We start from the raw sequence: 21,446 nt of genomic DNA, 5'->3' as shown, positions 1-21,446 counted from the left end.
CAAACACACGAACCCGCATGAAAAAACAAAATACACGGCGGCACATACTACGCGCTTCTGAACCTCCGGAAGAAAAAATGTCTCGGCTCCAAAAACGCAAAGCTCAACTAACACATTAACAGAAACCAGCGCATATGGACAGACACAATGAACGTACACGCATACAGCACGCGATCAAAGTGCTGCATCGAGACAGGCACGGATTCAAAACGAAACACCTCCCGTCTCAGACATACGTAAACGGCAGCGAAGGGACAAAATAAATAAACGCAGACGTCTACACCGCGCATCTGGAATGCCGAAAAACAAGCAGACAAGGCTCCAAAAAGAGAAAGCTCAACTGACCGACATACAAAAACGAGCAAGGCTCAATACAAACAATGCACGCAGTAGACTACAGCGGGCTTCTCACACAGCACAGGCAAATCGATTACAGCTCCAAAACAACATGTCCCAAATACTACACATACAACAACGCGCCTCTCAAATGGCACAAGCAAAACATACACGTCACGGACATCAACGACAGACACCTGCTAAACACTTGCGCCAGTTAGCTGACAACGCGTTCAATAATGACTCCACTATTCAGGAAAATTCATTGGGATTAATGAATGTCATTTGCAATCATTGTCATTCACTTAACTTCCCTGAAGAAACAACTGACAATACAAGTAATGAATTTACACGTTGTTGTCAAAAGGGTCAAATTAGACTGCCTCCTTTACATTCATATCCTGAATATCTACAGAACCTTCTAACTGACGATGTACCTGAAAGTGAAAACTTTATGAACTGCATTAGATCCTACAAATCGGTATCCACTATGAACATGAACAGTGGCACTGCACATGACATCCGTCTTGCAAAACTGTTAATTATTGATGAATGTGCAATGGCATCCAGTCACTTACTCAACACCATTCATAAACTTCTACAAACATTGATGAATAATAATATTCCCTTTGGAGGAAAGGTACTTTTATTAGGAGGAGATTTTAGACAGTGCTTAGCTATTGTTCCACATGCCATGCGCTCAGCTATTGTTCAGTGCACCTTAAAATACGCAGACAATTAACATTGCTTTCAAAAGATACAGTTAGTACAAAACATGCGATGTCCAGATCCAGATCATAACAATTGGTTATTACATCTGGGAGATGGTACACTCACCAATACAGATAGACCTCACCCAGATATTAGTACAATTCCTCAAGCCTTTATCTGCGACGACTTAGTTACAGAGATATTTGGAACAGCAATCTCATTAGACCAAATGCCCCTTTTAACACAATGCGCTATATTATGTCCAAACAATATTAATGTAGATAACATAAATACCCAAGTCATTGCATTACTTCCTGGAGAGACACAACTCTTTCTAAGCTCTGACAAAGTTGACTCTGATCACGACGATGACCATCTTCATTGACCTTACAAGTTCTGACCTGAAATTACCTTTTACACTTAAATGGCGTGTACAAAGAAATTTTCCAATAACCCTTTACACTGTGCCACACACTTTATTGTTTGCTTTCTATTTGCATCATCTACACCTTCACACTATTCTATATCTCATTCATACATCACGCTCTTTGTCATTTCCCAACACCAGGGGTTGGCGAGCGAAGCGAGCAGGGGGCGGAGCCCCCTAGTGTATCTATCTATCTTTCTATCTTTCTGGCAACCCGTATCTGCTTCACTGAGTCCCATTATATTGGCTGGTTGGCAAGTGATGGATCACTACTCCAAATAGGTTCCTTCATCACATCTGCAGAATGAAATTACAGATAATTTATTGGATAACTTTTTAATAACTGTGGATGCCACCGAATTAATCTAATTTTACTGTCATTACCAAAATCATTCCACAAATTTTGCAGCCTAATGGCAAGCACCGTTACCCTCCAAAAAAAGAAAATTATGTAGGTAAATACAATCAATGCCATAAAGGGACCTAACTAATAGGTAAAGATATTCACATTTCCTGTGCCACACACTATTCTTATCAATGGTGTAACCGTCTGCCAACCTGTGTAAGAGCAGGGGTTTGGAGAACAGCTTGGATGGGAGGGGATTTTGGGGGATGGGGGTTCCCCTTAATTGTTTAACAAGATGTGAGAGTGTCCTTATAAGATGAAGATTCCAGGCACACAACTAGTGGGCAGCATACCACAAAGCGTATTCCTGAACTGAGGAGATGGGACACATCGTGTGACTTGAAAACAACCCACACAGATTGACTTTTGGATTATCAGAGTTTACTTATTTCTGTTTCCCAAATCAGTGTAAATTTACAGGAACCAGAACTCATCAGATAATGCAATGTTTTACAATTTCTCAGGCATATGCCTCTCACTCCACTACAGCTGTACTTTCTTGTTTTTTTTAAAAGTGGGACATGTTTGTGTTATTTCTTGGATATCCAATTAATTCCTAGGTATTAATGATGTGTTCTTGTATGCTTTTTGGTACCACTGTTATACTATTTAGTTGACATGATTGCAGTTTTTTTTTTTTTTTTTTAAATAATCCAGGCACACACCATAAGATAAGTGCCCTTGTTGGCCTCACCAAAGCCTCTTCCAACAGCAACCCAAGCTTTCTCCTTTTTCCCCATCCAAGTACTGGCTGGGCCCAAACATGCTTAGCTTCAGGTGTTTTGTCTGATAACTCTTACTTGCTAGTAACAATTGTTTTGTGACCAGAGAACCATAATTGCCTGAATTTGTTTTGTGCTATGATCTAACTGTAATATACCTTTGCCAATGTTATGGAATTAAGACCAAGCAGTTGCCTTTCTTGACACAATAATAGTGTTATCTCTGATACCAAATATCAGGCTGTGTTTGATGTCACTTGAATTTTAGCACTGGTGATTCTTCCTCTTCATTGTGCAATCAAAAGTAATTTTGTTATTTGTCTACTTCTATGAATAGGATTACCTCCACATATGGTACTGTCACTGATTGAGCAGTCAGTTACCTAGAAAAGGCAGGTGATACTTCTAAAATGGCCACTTGATGTGAATTGCCAAAACATCAATTAATCGATCCTCTGGTTTATTCAGTTGTGCTTTAGGCATTGCTGCACTTAACAGTGAAAAGTTAAGTTTTTACTTATCTGAAATACTGATAAATACTTCATTCTTTTTCTAGCTGTTAATTTAGTTTTGTTGTTGATTTTTTAAAGTTTTTTTTTTTCTTTCAAATCCTTTTAAAATTAGGTTAACAACTCTGACTGTTGCAAGTCAAACATTTTTATCTGTATATATTTTTTATCTGTATAGGAGAAACGTGTCATCAATGATCGCAAATCAAGCAGTCAAAATACACCATGGAACAGGGTAGAACCAGGTGATTTCTCCTCTGAAACCTTCGCCATTGAGCAGAGCCCATCCAGAAGAGGGAGTTCTGGACGAGGGATTCGGAACAGAGGAGGCCGTGGTGCAAGGCAGGAAGCACGCCGAGAAAGAGGGGAAACTCCTCATGATGTAGGAGAAACATTTGAAGGGCGGTCACCTAGAGGTGGCCGAGGCCGCCGGGGAATGGCAGAAAGTGGTGGAATTCAATCTGGACAAGACAGGAAGACAAAAGTAAGTCTCCATACATTGATTTGAGATGACAGTTCTTTTTTGGTTTTTTTTTTTTTTGGGTTTGTCTGTACTACAGTATATCACAAGTGTTTTATTTGCCATCATTTCTTTTTTGTTACAGTTTTAACAATAGCAGCAAGAGTATACAATATAGTATGTGAAGAACACTGTTTCATATTTAACAGGAAGAACAACTGTATTTCAATAAATAGTAAAATTTTGAATGACAATGTTTATACCATAGAATAAAATGATTAATTTATTCATGGTATTTACTCTTATAGCCTTATTTCACTGAATGCTCCATCGATGTTCTTGCTTCATCTGTTGCAAGCTAGATTTCTGCTGTCGGGCTAAATGTTTCATAGCCCATTCAGCTAGAGCTGGTTAATGTTGTTCAGGGAATATTTAATGAGCATTAGTTATCTATGTCATTTTCTTGTTATTCAGAGGTATTTCTTAAAGTTGAATGCTGAATAATTTGCTAACACCCTAGCATTTGGAGTAACATTACAGGTTAAAGCTGTATTAATATTCAAGGATTATTTTATAGATTTAAGGATTAAGGTGCATTTTACAGAGTTCTAGAAGAGTAAATTAAGGCTAACCTTTTTAAATACTTTACACAACTGCAAAAGGTTTACGTTTGATCTAGTACTGCCATTTAGGTTCACAATTAGTCTATCTTTTCTGATCAGATTGTGGCTTACCATTACCTGTCACTGAGTCATACAGCAAAAACTCTTCATAAAGCAATAAGTGGAATTATATTGAAGCAGTGATTGATTTGGATTGTATGTTTATAAAATATATTAACAGTGAAAGAATTTTGAGAAAAATTTACAGCTTGTGAAAATAAAAGTAAACTAGCCAACCCGTGGCGTAGCATACGCCGCATAATTATGTATTGATGGGTGAACACTTCCTGAACGACACAGTTGTCCAAATGGGGTGGGTTTGTGGATACCACTGTGAGTGAAGGAAAAGATAGACCTCTGGAGAGAGCAACATATAATTGTCCGTGACTGAAAGCGGGATCGTCTGTGACGAAGAAGGCCACGCTCGTGAAAGTTACTTTGTTGGTAGGGATAAGTGTCAGTACTTGTAGATTAAGGTGTAGCGAGTCTTCGTTGTTGACGCTTAATATAGCTTGCATACTGAGATGTTCCAGAGTCACAGTTGAGAAACACTTTTTTAATGTTTTTTAAGCACAGGGGAAAAAATGAACATGTGAAGCATCCATAATGTAATAAGCCACCAAGAAAAGTAACATTGCAACAATGCTATCTACGACCTGATCTCTGTAAACAGAAGTGAAAACAAAATCGAGCCCGGTGTATTCTTTAACTGCCTTGTGGTGCTGTAGTAGTGCTGCTGCTTTGCAGTTAGGAGACTGTGGAAGATTGTGGTTTCGCTTCCCGGTTCCTCCCTGTGTGGATAGCGCTTTGAATACTGAGAACACCGCTATATCAGTGTAACGAAGTATTAACAGGAAATTGTCTTCGTGTAATAGTAAAAGACAAATTATCCGCGACAAACAAACTGTTTTACATGCTGCATAGCAACCCGCGGCGTAGTATACGCCGCATAATCACGCCGCTTTTTACATGTTTTTTAAGCAGAGGGAAAAAAATGAACATTTGCAAAATCCGTAACGCTTCTTTCAGTAAGTACAATGCACACGCGTTTAATTTGTTGGCCACTTTTTGCCAGCTATGTTTTCTGGTTTGGGCTGCTTTTGCAGTGGTACCGCTTGTGCATATTAAATCTTGAAATCCTTCGAGTAACTAATTAACTAACTAACACCAACCCACCCACACACACAGCTTATGTGAAACAAATGCGCCCGTACTTTCATAATTTTGTTGCAGCCTATAGTGGAGTCAGGCACAGAGAAGGTCAGCTGCTGAGAGAGCGTCTCGACTGTTGCAGGGCCTGCATCGGTGAAGCAGGTGAGACGCTAATGAAACAGAGGCACAGGGCTTATTGGTTTTTAAAGACTGCTTCCTTCATTGTGTTTTACCCTCAGTTTTAAAGGATTGTTTTAAGGATCCCATGGGATACCCCTCGCAAACTGTTTTAGACACTGCATTCAGCAATTCACATCCGTGACAAACATGCCTCTTCTTACATGGTCCTGCCGCATCCACCCTCGTTCTCAAAGCATACACACCGCCTGGTCATGTGCCCGCTCGCAAGAGCAACTCACGGAGACCCGCCCACCAACTCTAAGACCATGGCGTGTAAAACAATTTGCAATGGTGGTGCGTGCGTCATAACCGAAAAGAATAATTAAAAGTCAACGTGTCTCAGAGGTGCATGTGGACTCCTAGCACAGACGAAAGCGACTTACGGGGTGGTCAGTGAGTTGTTGCGTCTGGGCACATGAGCAGGCAGTGGGAATGCCTAGAGAGCGAGGGTGGACGTGGGCCGGGGAATAAGGAGTGTTGGTGGGCAGGGAAACATTTTCCGGGTTCCTGCAGGACCATCTAAGAAGACGCATGTTTGTCGCGGATGCGGTGGACGCGGGCTGGGGAATAAAGAGTGTTGGTGGGCGGGGAAATGTTTTCCGTGTTCCTGCAGGACTATCTAAGAAGACGCATGTTTGTCGAGGATGCGAATTGCTGTATGTAGCGTGTAAAACAGTTTGCGATGTTGCACGCGGCCGTGCGTCGTAACCGAAAAGTCAACGTGGCTCAGAGCTGCATGTGGACTGTAGAACAGACAAACAAAAATGACGGTGTGTTTTCCGAGGCGTCGCATCCGAGTTGGTGGGCATGGCTGAGTTTTCGTCGTATCCAATGGTCTTAGAGTTGGTGGGCGTGGCTCCTTCCTGCGTGCTTTCATGGGTGTGGGCGTGGCTCCTTCCTGCATGCTTTCATGGGTGTCTTGCCCGTTCTGGCGGCGGCTTAGAGAATTTTATAGATATATATATGTTTTTGGTGTAGGAGGGTGGGTTCTGGCGGCGGCTTAGAGAATTTTATAGATATATATATGTTTTTGGTGTAGGAGGGTGGCTAGCTTGGAAGAACATGTGAAGGAACATTATGGTCACTGAAAAAGGGACTACCAAAGTCTTAACAGTTCCCAGCAAAGCGAGGCTTTAGAGTAGCAAATCGGCAATAATATATAAAAAAAACCTCTGTAAAGTGGGTTTATACAGGTTAAGTAAGACATGAGTACTGTACACATTCAGTAGAATGTGATTTCATGGATTTAAACTTGACAGTATTGTATGTAATCTATGTTAGTTCCTCCTAATGTGATCCATTAGAGGAAAAGTCTTGTAAAGTACAATGAATGGGCAAAAAGCTGAACTCGGAAGATACATGTATTATTTGCTCATTTTATTACATATAAAGATATTCATATTTTGGAACTGTGATGGTTCGTGTTCTGTCCCAGCTATGTAATTTAAATCTTTCTCTGCAGGAGTGGGAGGAAAAGAGGCGGCAAAACATTGAAAAGATGAATGAGGAAATGGAGAAGATTGCAGAATATGAGAGAGGGCAGCGAGTAAGAAGTTATTACTCTTATTTTTTGTATTTCTTAAAAGTTTTATATGTATCCTGATGGAATTTTGGGGCTCTTTAATTTCTACAGCCAGGACCACATTAAGACAATTATATGCCCTGCCGTGAGAGTTTTTGGGAACTTTTCCCCAACACTCACATGAAGTTTTTTACGTTAAACTCAAACCTATGTTCAAAATCTAAATGTTGTTAGACTTGTTTAATCCATACTTATGTTACTAGGTTATTTTTGCTGTCATAAATTGTCACTTTCTACAGTATCACAAAACACAAATTACTTTATGATTAGTGTGTACGGTATGCCTACTAAACACTAGTATAGCACTTAGAAACAGTATCTTGCAGTTTTTATTTTTCCTGTTTTACATACTCATAATCAAGAAGTCTTAACTGCCAAAATCTCTTCTTGTAGCTGTTTTATTTTATTTTACTTTTTTTTGGAGCTAGATACCAGGGTAGCTATTTTCAATTGGAACAGTTCATAAATCCTCACAAATCCAAACAGGTCATTAATCGTATATATTTACAGTGAGGAACGTAAGTATTTGAACACCCTGCGATTTTGCAAGTTTTCCCACTTAGAATTCATGGAGGGGTCTGAAATTCACATTGTAGGTGCATTCCCACTGTGAGAGACAGAATGTAAAAAAAAAATTCAGGAAATCACATTGTATGATTTGTACAGAATTTATTTGTATTGCACTGCTGCACATAAGCATTTGAACACCTGGCAATCAGCAAGAATTCTGGCTCACAAAGACGTGTTACTCTGTCTTTAAGAAGTCCACCTCTACTCCACTTAGTAATCTTAATTAGTAGCACCTGTCTGAGCTCTTTAACTCTTTTAGGGCTAATTTTTTTTTTGTTTCTTTTCTCCCAGGGCTGAATATTTTTCCAAAAACTAACATTTTTTAAAAAAGAACACAAAGCAATTGTTTAACATATCAAATCAACAAAAAATATTTACTTTTGACAAATGTTACTGTCTTGCATGTTGTATGAGCCTGCATACTCTATGATTTCACATACATATCACATACATTTTACACAGCAAAGTATGATCTCGCTCAAAGCAGCCAATTTCAGTCATTGCCACATTGCACTCCTTACAATACGTGTTGCTTTGATGCCTATTTTTCAATTGTCTGTTGCTGCATTTTCTAACATATATTGTTAGTGTGTACTGTAGAGAGACAAGTCACCCATTTGCCATCGTGCCATGCCACTGCCACCAAGTTTTCTGCCTGCATGAAAACCGTATTGTCACCTCTTTTCATCTTCTGAAACTTTATGAACTTTATGTATGGCATTATAGCCTGGCTCACCCCATGGGATTTGCTTCTGTTTATTACAGAAGTGAATAAAACTTTGCAGCAGCACGTACCTAAGTCACCAGGGGACAAAACACGTTTGGACCAATGCTCCCTGAAGTTATATCACCAGTTCTGTCCCATCTCTATTTGTAATGCCACAGCGCGCTTCATCTCGTCTTTCGTTGTGGGTTTCCACTTTGAAAAACGAGACTGCGATGCAAACGCAGCCCGCGATTCAAAAAAAATCTCTGCCTACCTGTTTGTCTCGTCTGACAGTAGCTGAAAAGCAGCATCAGGAGAGAGCAGCCTGAAGTACAGCAGCTGGTGATCTGTCGTGTCCAAAAGCAAGTCATGCCGTCTTGTAAACTCCGGTAGCCAGATCGGCTCTCAACGAATCAATGTATGTGTATTTATCCCATGCGAACCTTGCCGTAGATGCATCGGCTGCGCGAAGGCACTCAACTGGCAGCAGATCCGCTGGCGCGGCATCGGCTGGTGTCTGATCAGCTGATGCCTGCTTCTAACTCTCTTGCGCGATCTCCTGATCACTGCCAATAAAGTCCGATTCTGAAAAATCAAGAGTCCGACTCCGCGATAATGCACAAAACAACGTCTGTCAAATGTTTTCTTTTCTGCACTTGCTTCGCTGCCTTTTCACATGTCGGTGCCATCTTGCCTTTGTTTACATTTCGCAACTCACGCACACGCAATGTTTATTTGCCGAGTCAACGAGTCTAGCATTCCTCCAAGCACAGAGGGAATGCCTGTGACGTGACAGTGAGATTTGTCGCCATTAACAGCTGATTGTCACCCTCTATCCCTGGATGTCGACTTTTGTCGACATTCGCCTGCAACCCCTCCTGTCGACAAAAGTCGACATCCGCCCTAAAAGAGTTAAAGACACCTGTCCACCCCACAGTCAGTCAGACTCCAACTACTACCATGGGCAAGACCACAGAGCTGTCAAAAGACACCAGACAAAATTGTGGACCTCCACATGGTTGGAAAGGGCTACTGGGCAATTGTCAAGCAGCTTGGTGAAAATCGATCAACTGTTGGAGCAATTGTCAGAAAATGGAAGAGGCTAAAGACGACTGTCAGTCGCCCTTGGACTGGGGCTCCATGCAAGATCTCACCTCGTGGGGTATTACAGATGATGAGAAAGGTGAGGAATCAGCCCAGAACTACACGGGAGGAGCTGGTCAATGACATGAAGAGAGCTGGGACCACAGTTTCAAAGGTCACTGTCGGTAGAACACTATGCCGTCCTGGTTTCAAATCACGCATTGCACGTAAGGTTCCTCTGTTCAAGTCATCACATGTCCAGGCCCGTCTGAAGTTTGCCAATAACCATCTGGATGATCCAGAGGAGGCATGGGAGAAAGTCATGTGGTCAGATGAGACCAAAATAGAACTTTTTGGTTTAAACTTCACTCGCCGTGTTTGGAGGAAAAAGAAGTAGGAGTTGCATCCCAAGAACACCATCCCTACAGTAAAGCATGGGGGTGGAAACATCATGCTTTGGGGGTGCTTTTCTGTGAAGGGGACAGGATGACTGCACTGTATTAAGGAGAGGATGAATGGGGCCATGTATTGTGAGATTCTGAGCAACAACCTCCTTCCCTCAGTCAGAGCACTGAAGATGGGTTGTGGCTGGGTCTTCCAACATGACAATGACCCAAAGCACACAGCCAGGATAACCAAGGAGTGGCTCCGTAAGAAGCATATCAAGGTTCTGGAGTGGCCTAGCCAGTCTCCAGACCTAAATCCAATCAAAAATCTTTGGAGGGAGCTGAAACCAAAATCCCTGTTGCAGTGTGTGCAAACCTGGTCAAGAACTATGGGAAATGTTTGACCTCTGTAATTGCAAACAAAGGCTTCTGTACCAAATATTAACGCTGATTTTCTCAGGTGTTCAAATACTTATGTGCAGCAGTACAATAGAAATAAATTCTGTACAAATCATACAATGTGATTTCCTGAATTTTTTTTTTACATTCTGTCTCTCACAGTGGGAATGCACCTACAATGTGAATTTCAGACCCCTACATGATTTCTAAGTGGGAAAACTTGCAAAATTGCAGGGTGTTCAAATACTTATGTTCCTCACTGTAGATGTAAAAGTATCCGTTACAACAGTCAAAAACTTCATCTACAAAGTTTGTGTTAGGCATCTTAATCCATCAACCAAAAATATGTTGTCTTAAGAAACCATAACAAAATGTAATTTCTTTATGTAGCGCAGCTGTATTAATGTGAGTCTGTTTGAAGATCATCACACATTTAAAAACTGAAATTGTCATTCCTCCAAAAAAAATTCTTTAGAACAGATGACTAAGTAATCCCTCTTTCCTTGTTAAGTTGGTAGTGGGCCTAATTTTATAATTTGGAGAAAGTGACATATAAAATTAACCTTTTGTACTTTTTTTGAGATTCATTTTTAAGGTTATATTTATAAAAGCTCACCAACTTATTTTTTCTATTTCAAATTGGAGCTTAGCAATATATTGAATTTTTGATTTGTTTCACTATATAAGAAGAATCAATATGCAAAGCCAATCATGTTGTTCAACACTTTTATTTGATTTTCCACAACTACTTCATGTTAAATCAATAATAATAATGCATTTTATTTATATAGCGCCTTTCCTATGCTCAAGGCACTTCAGAGTTTAAGAACGAACGGCAGGATATACAGTATATAGCATTGTACTAAACCAAATAAATAAAGAAGAGTAAGACAGTAATTCAGAGAAAAGCCTAACAGACAACATAATTGATGGTCTAGCCCACACACACACATTACATGAGCATCTTGACATAGAGGTAAACTGAGAGAGGGGTAATAAAGTCAACTAGAACTAAAAGCCTTCCTGAACAGATGAGTTTTGAGTTGTTTTTTTTAAAAGAATTCATGGAGTCAGCTGACCTGATTAATTTCGGTAGGTCATTCCAGAGTCTGGGCGCTATACAGCTGAAGGCCCTGTCACCCATGCAGTGTAGATTAGTGTGGGGCACAACAAGATTGCCTGAATCAGAGGACCTTAGTGGGCGGACAGGCACCTAGTGATGGAGAAGGTCACTGATGTAGTTTGGCGCAAGGTCGTTTAAGGCTTTGTAGGTTATTAGTAGGATTTTATATTCAGTTCTGTAAGACACAGGGAGCCAGTGAAGACGGAGCAGGATGGGTGTTATGTGCTAGCTGCTGCTGGTTCAAGTAAGGACTCTTGCAGCTGAGTTTTGAATAAGCTGGAGATATAAGACTAGAAGGGGCACCTGCCAGTAGGGAATTACAATAATTGATGCGGGATGTGATAAAAGCATGGACAAATTTCTCAGCGTTAGAAAAGGAGAGGAAGGAGCGAACACGGGATATGTTAGAGGTGAAAGTAAGAAAGTTTCTTAATGTGATTTATGTGGGCAGAATAAGAGAGGGAGGAATCAAAAATGACACCAAGATTCTTTGCAGTAGAGGCAGGTCTGATGAGATCACCACCAAGATTGACTGGGAAGGAGCTCATTTTATTAAGTTGCACTTTATTCCCAGTTTGCAGGAGTCCAGTTTTGTTGCAATTTTTAATTTTAAACAGTTCTGCTCCATCCAGATTTTAATTTCACTGAGGCAAGTTGTGAGCTGAGAAAGCTCTGATGAAGTTCCGCTTTTAACATTGAAATAGAGTTGAGTATTGTCTGCATAAAAATGATAACCCAATCCAAAGCTATGAATAATATGGCCAAGGGGAGGCATATAAATACAGGAAAGCAGAGGACCGAGGACAGAGCCCTGTGGAACCCCTTGTATGACTGGCGCTGTGCTGGACCTGCTGTTGCCAAGACCAACAAACTCTTGCCTATCAGTCAGATCGGACTTGAACCACTGGAGGGCAGTGCCAGAGATACCCAGCATGTTCTTCATTCTGGACAGTAGAATGTCATGTCTGTCAGTGTCAAATGCTGCACTGAGGTCTAACAGAATTAATATGCTGGCTTGTCCAGAGTCTGCTGCCATAAACAAATCATCGGTTACCCGTAGCAGAGCAGTTTCACAGCTGTGTTGTGCTCTGAAACCAGACTGAAAGGGTTCCATAAAATTATTAGAAGTTAAGTAGTTTGTGAGTTGGGAAGCTACAACACGCTCAAGAACTTTTGACAGAAAAGGTAAGTGGGAAATAGGCAGAAAATTGTTAAGATTGTCAGCATCAAGACCAGACTTTTTTAACATTGAGGTTACAGAAGCGATTTTAAAAGTGAACGGCACAAAGCCAGTGTCAGGGGATGAGTTTATTATTGTTGTAATAGTCGGGATTATGGCATGAAGGCAGGATTTAAGTAGTGAGGTGGGGATGGAGTCCAGTACACAAGTAGTCGGCCTCATCTTACAAAGCAGGTAGTTAACAAAAGCAGATGTGGCTGGTGAGAACATAGAAAAGGAGCTGGATGGAGTGGGAAAACAGGGACAGATATAAACAGATGATGTATTTATGTTAGTTGAATTATTTAGATCTTTCATTTTGTTACGGGAAAAGTGAAGGAATTTCGCACAGACTTCAGTAGAGGAGGTAGTTGGGCCAGATGCAGGTTTAAGTAATTTATTAACTGCAGAGAACAAAACCCTTGGGTTGTCATGGCCACTTTCTATTATTCTGCCATAATGGGTGTTCTTGGCAGCAGTTAGTGCTAATCTGTAAGCTCTTTGGTGGTCAGAGAAAGCCTGGATGTGCACGGTGAGGCCAGACTTACGTGACATTCTCTCAAGGCGTCGGCCAGCTGTTTTCATAGATCATAGCTCTGAATTATACCATTGAGCTGAACGCTTAAAGGAAACCTCCTGTTTTAAAGGAGCTGTTTTATCTAATGCTGAATGAAGGGCTGTGTTCTAGTGGTCAACAAGACTATTTAGTGTTGATGGAATAGGTGCAGACAGTAAAAGATCAGAAATGGATCCAGCAAGAACAGAGGGACAGATATATCTTGCCTGAAGAAGGGGCCTGAGTTGCCTTGAAAGCTTGCATATTGTAATCTTTTTAGTTAGCCAATAAAAGGTGTCATTTTGCTTGGCTTTTCTCTACATTCATAATGGCTAACACGGTACAACACCCTAGTACTACAGGTTTCTGTAAGAAATTTGTCGTTTACAAGTAAGAGGAGGGAGAGGTAATGAGACAGTGAAAAGTACTGCTTTATGGTCAGAGAGTCCCAAATCAGTGCTGTAAATGTTGGCAGCAGATAATCCAGATGTACAGATCAGGTCCAGTATATGACTACCAGAGTGGGTGGGAAAATCAACATGTTGTGTCAAGTCAAAAGAGTCCAGTAAGGATAGGAATTCATTTCTCAGTTTAGATGTGGGGATGTCAATATGGATGTTGAAATCGCCAAGAAAAATGACTTTCTGGGAAAAGGAACTTAAGTGGGTCAATAGTTCAGTCAGATCTGATAAGAAGGATGCATTGTATTTTTGAGAACGATAAAGAACAATGAGTAAGACAGGACCTGATTGCATTATTAGTTTAAGAGCCAGACACTCAAAAGACAATAGACAATCAGTTGGGATTCTTTTGATGTTTAATTCCATTCTGACAATTACTGCAAGTCCTCCGCCTTGTCTTGAGCTATGAGGCTCTATGAGGAAAGTGTAACCAGGTGGTGTCGCCTCCGTGAGAGACGTAAATTCATTTGGTTTTTGCCAGGTCTCCGTTAAGCACAACATATCAAGTTTGGTATCAATGATGAATTCTGATAGCAGCAATGCTTTGCCATTAAGAGCTCTCTAATTAAACTGCAATATTAGTTGATGAGACTTTTTTGCACAGAGCCTTGACCGGAGTTTATTTTCACATACTGTAAATTTGGCACACTGACACTTCTATTTCCAGGGCCATGAGTAGGACGGCGTATTCCTGAGCAAATGTTGCCGGTGATCTTTTCATTCACAGCCCGGCAGTGGCGGCAACCTGACCCGCGATGTACATATTTTGGGCGCCACAAAATACCTGTCTTTTAAGATATTCCAGTCAGACCATTTGCTCTGGACAAACTTTTTAATATAAAGGAGTTTGTCACAAGAGTATTTTAGCATGATACTGAGCAATACTTATCTGATAGCTGTGGAGAAGCAGCACAGCGAAGCCTGTGAGACGGGCGGGTGTTGTGGAGCAGATGAGTGGCAATAGCAAAGCAGCAGAAAAGACAGCAGGAGGAGGTAGCAGGATTTGGAGGTTCCAACATAGAGCCACAAACAAGTAACACTGGGTTTTACAGGCATGATCACCCCAGAGCCACAAGCCAGCTGGGTGTGAACATCAGATCAGTTCTTAGTCATAAAGCACAATAAAATGAATCGAGAGCAGACCAGCATAGCAACTGTAATCAAGGAGACAAACATCCCAGGCTTCTAGATCGCCAAGGTACAAAGAAATGTTCGTAGGCCTCGTCCCATGATCCACAGATTCAGTTGTTACCAGTCAAGGTAAAGTCCATAAAGTCCGTAAAAATTAAACCAAATCCATAAAATTCGAGTCAGCTGCATCCATGAACTATACATCAGTAAAGAAAATAAAACAAGCGTAAAAAAGTGCAGGATTAAGGCGAATTTTACGAAGTGTTGTTAACAGGGAAGAGCGGCAACAGCATGTGTGCGCCAGCGTCCCCTCCTCTGTCACTAGTCCACAAAGTCTCCCTTTCTAAACATGACCACGTTCACTCTACTTGTGTTGCATAGCATTGATGAGTGGGTGTGGTGGTGGTGGGGTGGGAATAAAATGGAGTGGGGATCAGAGGTTGAAGAGTTTAGGACAAGTAGAGTTAGTTCTGCTGTTTGCAAAATTTGTGATTTTACCCAGAAGAATAGCTGAAGCAATAAAACATATAAAGATAAATGCATATGGAGAGGCCGTCCAGACACATGTGGTGCCTGCAGTGTGCCCTTCACCTGCCTAGCAAAATAAGCAAAGTTCCATAAAGTGTTTGCTGTTAAATAGCATCGTGTATGAGCGGACAAGCAGCAGGTGGAAGGAGAAACTGTAGAGATTTAGAACATTATTAAACACACTTTCACCTGCTTAACCAGCACCCTAAAAGTACTTTTACTGTGTCAGTTTTTATATAACTACACTAATTAGTAATTCACGTCAGATCTGTCCATCTCTCACAGTCTCTGTAGGATTGATAGTTTTCTTTTGTGTGAAATAGTCAGTGTTCATGGATCATTTATGAGGTGAACTGCCTTACTGGCCATTTTAGTTTCAATTTAAGATTGCATGTTTTGTTTAACAGGTGAATCAAGCTTCCTAATTACAACAATGGACATTTAACATATAACACAATCTTTTTGTGTTAACATTTATAAATATGTTGTCTTGGTGATTTTTGAATCTGTTAAGATTATTAGAAGAAGTTAAATATACAACCATATTACTTTGTGAGCAGAGGTTAAGTAATTGGATAGTAAAATATTTTAACTATCTGGTGGGGGCTGAGAGGCAAAAGAATGGATTTAATACTTTATGTAAAGCTGTTGGCAGTTAGTCCTGAAAGGCACCATTGGCTTCTTCAGTGGTTGGACGCACTACTGCCTTTCTTAGCCACTCTTCTGTGGCACCATGTGCTCCAAGCTGCTTTGGCCTTTTTGTCTGAGAATACATATCATTGGCCACCCCTCACTCCACTCACCCAGGGTTCAAGGCAACCCATATACCACATTATCTCCTGAACCAAGGACAGGGTTCACATCTAAGGCTCAGCAGCAGCCATGTTGCCGGTTAGTGGACTTTAGCAGCAAAGAAATACAGCTGAAGTGCTTTTTGTAAGTGTTATAGGTAGTGCATACTATGCTGGTAAAAGTTTATAAAATAAATATTTGCACACATCATACAGGCTATTATAGACAAGAAAAAACACATATATGCAAAGACATACATTGAAACCACTACAAAAGATGTAAATCAAAAAAGAATCTATGTATAATATACATATGCACATGTATTATGATATTAAATTGGCATGGTAATGAATCAAGAGTTTTCTTTCCTTATACAAAACCATCACGGACAGCGCAATTGAGCAGTGCTTACTGAGATGTCAGTGACTGGCAGACACAGATACTGGCAAGGCAGGCAAAATCTTGAAAACAAAAAAATTTCTTTGAGCTGTTTCTTTGAGGTACAACTATTCATGAAATTTTTGAATTTTACACAAAAAAAACAACTTTCATATGCCAGCAGTATCATTTCAGTTTAAGTCTGTATTGAGTATATTTTCAAAAATGTCATTGAAATTTTTTTTCACTGAATGACAGCAAGAAGTAACATTAACATAACCTGTCAATATTCATTACAGTTTCAACAAATGGAAATTCAACTCATGACTTTTTAAAGTGGGAATCGAAAAAAGTAGAAGTGGAATTCCATTGAATTCTGATATTTTTTCAGCAAATTGATTTACCCATTTGCTGAACCTGCTTTGTCATTTTCAGGCCTAATGAGAATACATCTTATGTCAGCTATGGGCAAAGCATCAACCAGCTCATTCAGTACATTGTGAGAGAGAATATGCTTGCATACATATAGCTGATTTTTGAGCTGCCAGTTAAACTAAGTACACATGTTTTTGGGATATGCTAGAAGTTCAGAGTATGTAGGGAAAACCCATTTTCACTTGGAGAGAGAATTCAAATTCTAGAAAGATGGTGACTGGGTCAAGAAACAATCTTAGGTTCCAAGAGTTGGTTATCCCCAACTGATACTTGTATCAGTAAATGTTAGTATTGCTTTATAAATGAAACCAGTATGGGCCAGGGTGGGGGAAAAAAGATACAAGAATAAACTTTACATGTTCCTAGTGCTTACAGACTTTAGTTTTATATCCTTCCTATCTCTGAGACCTTGTTAACCTCCTTGGCATTAACCTTAAGCATGATTCAGGGTTGGAATTCTATGACTCGGGGTGATGTTTAATGATCCACTTTACAGAATTAAGACCAAATATCTCTTGAGACAGTATTCTGCTGCAATCCAGTGCATAAATTAAGATAATGCTGCAAAAAATCCTGAATATTTCTGTGTGTTTTGCCTTTCTAAAATAACTCGTCGATGTTCGTGTGTGAGGTGGAGCCTTCAACAAGAATATAATAGCTCGTAAGCGAGAAGCTGAAAGCCAGTTTTAGAGCAAACTAAAATTGAACATTAGTTGAATCAAATAGTAGTAATGTCAATGTGCGGAGTGGTGGCTCTGAGGCTAGGGATCTGCACTGGCAATCGGAAGGTTGCCGGTTCGAATCCCGTAAATGCCAGAAGGGACCCTGCTCTGTTGGGCCCTTGAGCAAGGCCCTTAACCTGCAATTGCTGAGCGCTTTGAGTAGTGAGAAAAGCGCTATATAAATGCAAAGAATTATTATTATTATTAATGTCAATTGGTCATCAGACATTGACACGGATAGTGAAACTGATGCATACTGTGCACTGTGAGACTGAATTGCCATGATATGCCTGATGAGTTTGTTTGCCTTAAGATTCACTGTGGTGCATGGAAAAAAGGCAAATGTATTGATATCGAGTAGAAGGACAAGAAACATGTTAGCCTCCTAAGCACTGTTCACAATGCAGAAACTGTCAATCGTGTGAGTGGAAATATGGAAGTCACTAAGATATGTGTTGTGGTAACCTCTAATAACAATGGGCGTGTTGATTGTGCAGATCTGGCACGGACATGCTACACTCGTGTTCAAGCAGCAAGAAGAGTGTGTGCAAAGAAGCACGCTTTTACTGTCCTGATTGCAACATCGAGCTGTGTGTTGGTAACTGTCTCACAACATGACACACAAATGACATAAACTAAATCTGAGTCAGTACAGCAGTGGACACTAGACATGCATGCCTTTCGTGATGTATATATTTTGACATGTTGGTATTTCCATGTTTCTGTTACAGTTAATAACATTATTTATTATTGAAAAAAAATCTACATTTTTAGCTTGTTTTTCTGGGGGTAGACATAACACTAAGGTTACCATAGAAATATTAGAAACATTTTGATGAGAACTGTCCATTCAGGCCAACAAAGCTTACCAATCCAAACTGCTTAATTCCTCCAAAAATGTTAAGAACGGCATATCACAATCAAGAGTGTTAAATGTTTTTCTTTTACACCATTGTAGGGTGATGGAACTGGTGAAAAAAACCCCATAAGAAATTTTTTGGATGACCCACGTCGCTCTGGTCCCATTCTTGAAGTGGATCGCAAAGAAGGAAGCAGACGGCATTTTCGAAACTGGGGTGGTCTAGACTTTGAAAAGGTCAAGACTGGAAATGAGAGGGAAAAGGAGTGGACGGTGGTACTACATTCTTTTGCTTTAGTTATGTAGTAGTTGAGGTTGGCCAAGGCTTTAGAACTAAATAACTAGACTGATGAGCAGAGAAACAAACAGGATATTGTGTGGAATTTTTTTTTATTTTTGTTTTTGTTTATGTGTGTGTGTGTGTGTGTTTTTTTTTGTTTTTTTTGTTTTTTTTAAATATATAATCTTTCTTTGCATACTGTGTATCCTGCCACATCTAACACATGGCATTAGTTCTTTCTAATCATAATCTGAAAGCATTTCAGCCATGACGCACTTATGAGTGTAGCTCTTTACCCAAGCATATTTGAGTAAAATGAAATGAAACAAAGGATATGAGCTTTTAGTATAGACTTCCAGCATTAAGGATATTTAGTACATAACAAAAACTGGCGAGTTGTACAGAAATTTCAGCTTACTTGTTGTATGTATTCACCCAATTTTAATGAACTAATAGTATCTGAACAAATTTATGTTATCTTAAATAAAATTGTTATATTTTAGTGGACTACCCTATATAAAAGTGGGAATAGCTACTGAAGAAGAAGCACCACTGTATGTGATATATCTAATACATACTTGAACAAAGTTAAATCGCCACTGTCATTTTGTTCACATTCTGTAGTCAAATATATACCGCACATCTGAATTGTCTTGATTATCACATTTTGTGTACAAATACTCTTCTACCACTCTTCTACTAGTTATATGTGGTTTGCTTTTACAGCTATCTGTGACTATCCAGTTATCTATAACTAGTTGTGCTCCCTTTCTAAGACAGTTTTAAATCTAAGTAATCAACAAAGACCTCCATGTTAATGTGTATAAAAGCACCATCTGTTGGAATCTATTTTGTAATGCATTTAGAAATAAAATTGCTTTGCATTTGTCTTTCTAATAGATGGCACATCACAAGCATTTGTAATAATAAAATGCATTACTACAATTGTTTGTGATGTGCCAATTCATGGAATGGCAAATGCAATGCACATGTCTTTGTTACATGGCCTTTGTTAACACTAGAATTACCCAAGCCTACGAAAAAACAATGTTTTCCGAAATGTACTATATAAGTCATAAAACGAATAATTCCAAATATCACATATACCTATGTTTCTGGTTTCTTTTTTTTTTTTTTTTTTTTGTCGGTGCAGCTTTGACATCATGGGCCATAAGGTGTACAGTAATCCCTCCTCCATCGCGGGGGTTGCGTTCCAGAGCCACCCGCGAAATAAGAAAATCCGCGAAGTAGAAACCATATGTTTATATGGTTATTTTTATATTGTCATGCTTGGGTCACAGATTTGCGCAGAAACACAGGAGGTTGTAGAGAGACAGGAACGTTATTCAAACACTGCAAACAAACATTTGTCTCTTTTTCAAAAGTTTAAACTGTGCTCCATGACAAGACAGAGATGACAGTTCAGTCTCACAATTAAAAGAATGCAAACATATCTTCCTCTTCAAAGGAGCAAATAAATCAATAGGGCTGTTTGCTTTTAAGTATGCGAAGCACCGCGGCACAAAGCTGTTGAAGGCGGCAGCTCACACCCCCTCCGTCAGGAGCAGACAGAGAGAGAGAGAGACAGATAAAAAAAATCAATACGTGCCCTTTGAGCTTTTAAGTATGCGAAGCACCGTGCACTTAAAAGCTGCACACAGAAGGTAGCAAAGTGAAGATAATCTTTCAGCATTTTTAGACGAGCGTCCGTATCGTCTAGGTGTGCGAACAGCCCCCCTGCTCACACCCCCTACGTCAGGATCACAGATAGTCAGCGCAAGAGAGAGAGAAAGAAAAGTAAGCTGGGTACCTTCTCAGCCATCTGCCAATAGCGTCCCTTGTATGAAATCAACTGGGCAAACCAACTGAGGAAGCATGTACCAGAAATTAAAAGACCCATTGTCCTCAAAAACCCGCGAAGCAGCGAAAAATCCGCGATATATATTTAAATATGCTTACATATAAAATCCGCGATGGAGTGAAGCCGCGAAGCGCGATATAGCGAGGGATTACTGTATACTAATTCAGCGTAAGCAGGAACACTCAATAAAACTGAATAAAAAAAATAAAGTGATGGTGAGATATGAAGAAGGCAGATTCACCAGCGTTTGTGTGTCAGCTTTTATCCATTCAGATCAGAGAATGTCCAGTTCCATTGCCTCAAAACACCACTCACATCTACAGTTATTCCCAGTTTCAAAGATAAAAAGTAACCGCGTCAGATCCCGGGGTGGGGGGATAGCGGTTGTATGTATCGTGATTGTGACTGAGAGAAAAAAAGTGTGTGTGGGGGGGGGGGGGGGGCTGAATGCTTTTACAAGTACAGTGATCCCTCGCTATATCGCGCTTCGCCTTTCGCGGCTTCACTCCATCGCGGATTTTATATGTAAGCATATTTAAATATATATCGCGGATTTTTCGCTGCTTCGCGGGTTTCTGCGGACAATAGGTCGTTTAATTTCTGGTACATGCTTCCTCAGTTGGTTTGCCCAGTTGATTTCATACAAGGGACGCTATTGGCAGATGGCTGAGAAGCTATCCAGCTTACTTTCTCTCTCTCTCTCTCTCTCTCTCTCTCTCTCTCTCTCTCTCTCTCTCTTGCGCTGACGTAGGGGGGTGTGAGCAGGGGGGCTGTGTGCAGCTGCTTCCTGAAGGACATGCTGCACGGAGC

General features: G+C 40.2%; 1 protein-coding gene across 3 annotated transcripts in view; it reads left to right on the top strand.

Moving 5' to 3' along the window:
- The window catches only part of ccdc9 (coiled-coil domain containing 9), a 62,884-nt gene that overhangs the window by 19,316 nt on the left and 22,122 nt on the right, over positions 1-21,446 (top strand). For 2 of the 3 annotated variants that reach the window (XM_028797237.2, XM_051936276.1), the window contains exons 7-9: positions 3,290-3,595; positions 7,028-7,111; positions 18,595-18,771. In XM_028797237.2, coding sequence (XP_028653070.1) covers positions 3,290-3,595; positions 7,028-7,111; positions 18,595-18,771 — 567 coding nt within the window. The remainder of the gene's footprint in view (positions 1-3,289; positions 3,596-7,027; positions 7,112-18,594; positions 18,772-21,446) is intronic. The other variant, XM_028797244.2, reaches the window with a different exon arrangement.

The sequence above is a fragment of the Erpetoichthys calabaricus genome, chromosome 1, assembly GCF_900747795.2.
Source record: "Erpetoichthys calabaricus chromosome 1, fErpCal1.3, whole genome shotgun sequence".
In the NCBI taxonomy this organism is placed as follows: domain Eukaryota; kingdom Metazoa; phylum Chordata; class Cladistia; order Polypteriformes; family Polypteridae; genus Erpetoichthys; species Erpetoichthys calabaricus.
This window is presented reverse-complemented; position numbering and strand designations above follow the sequence as displayed.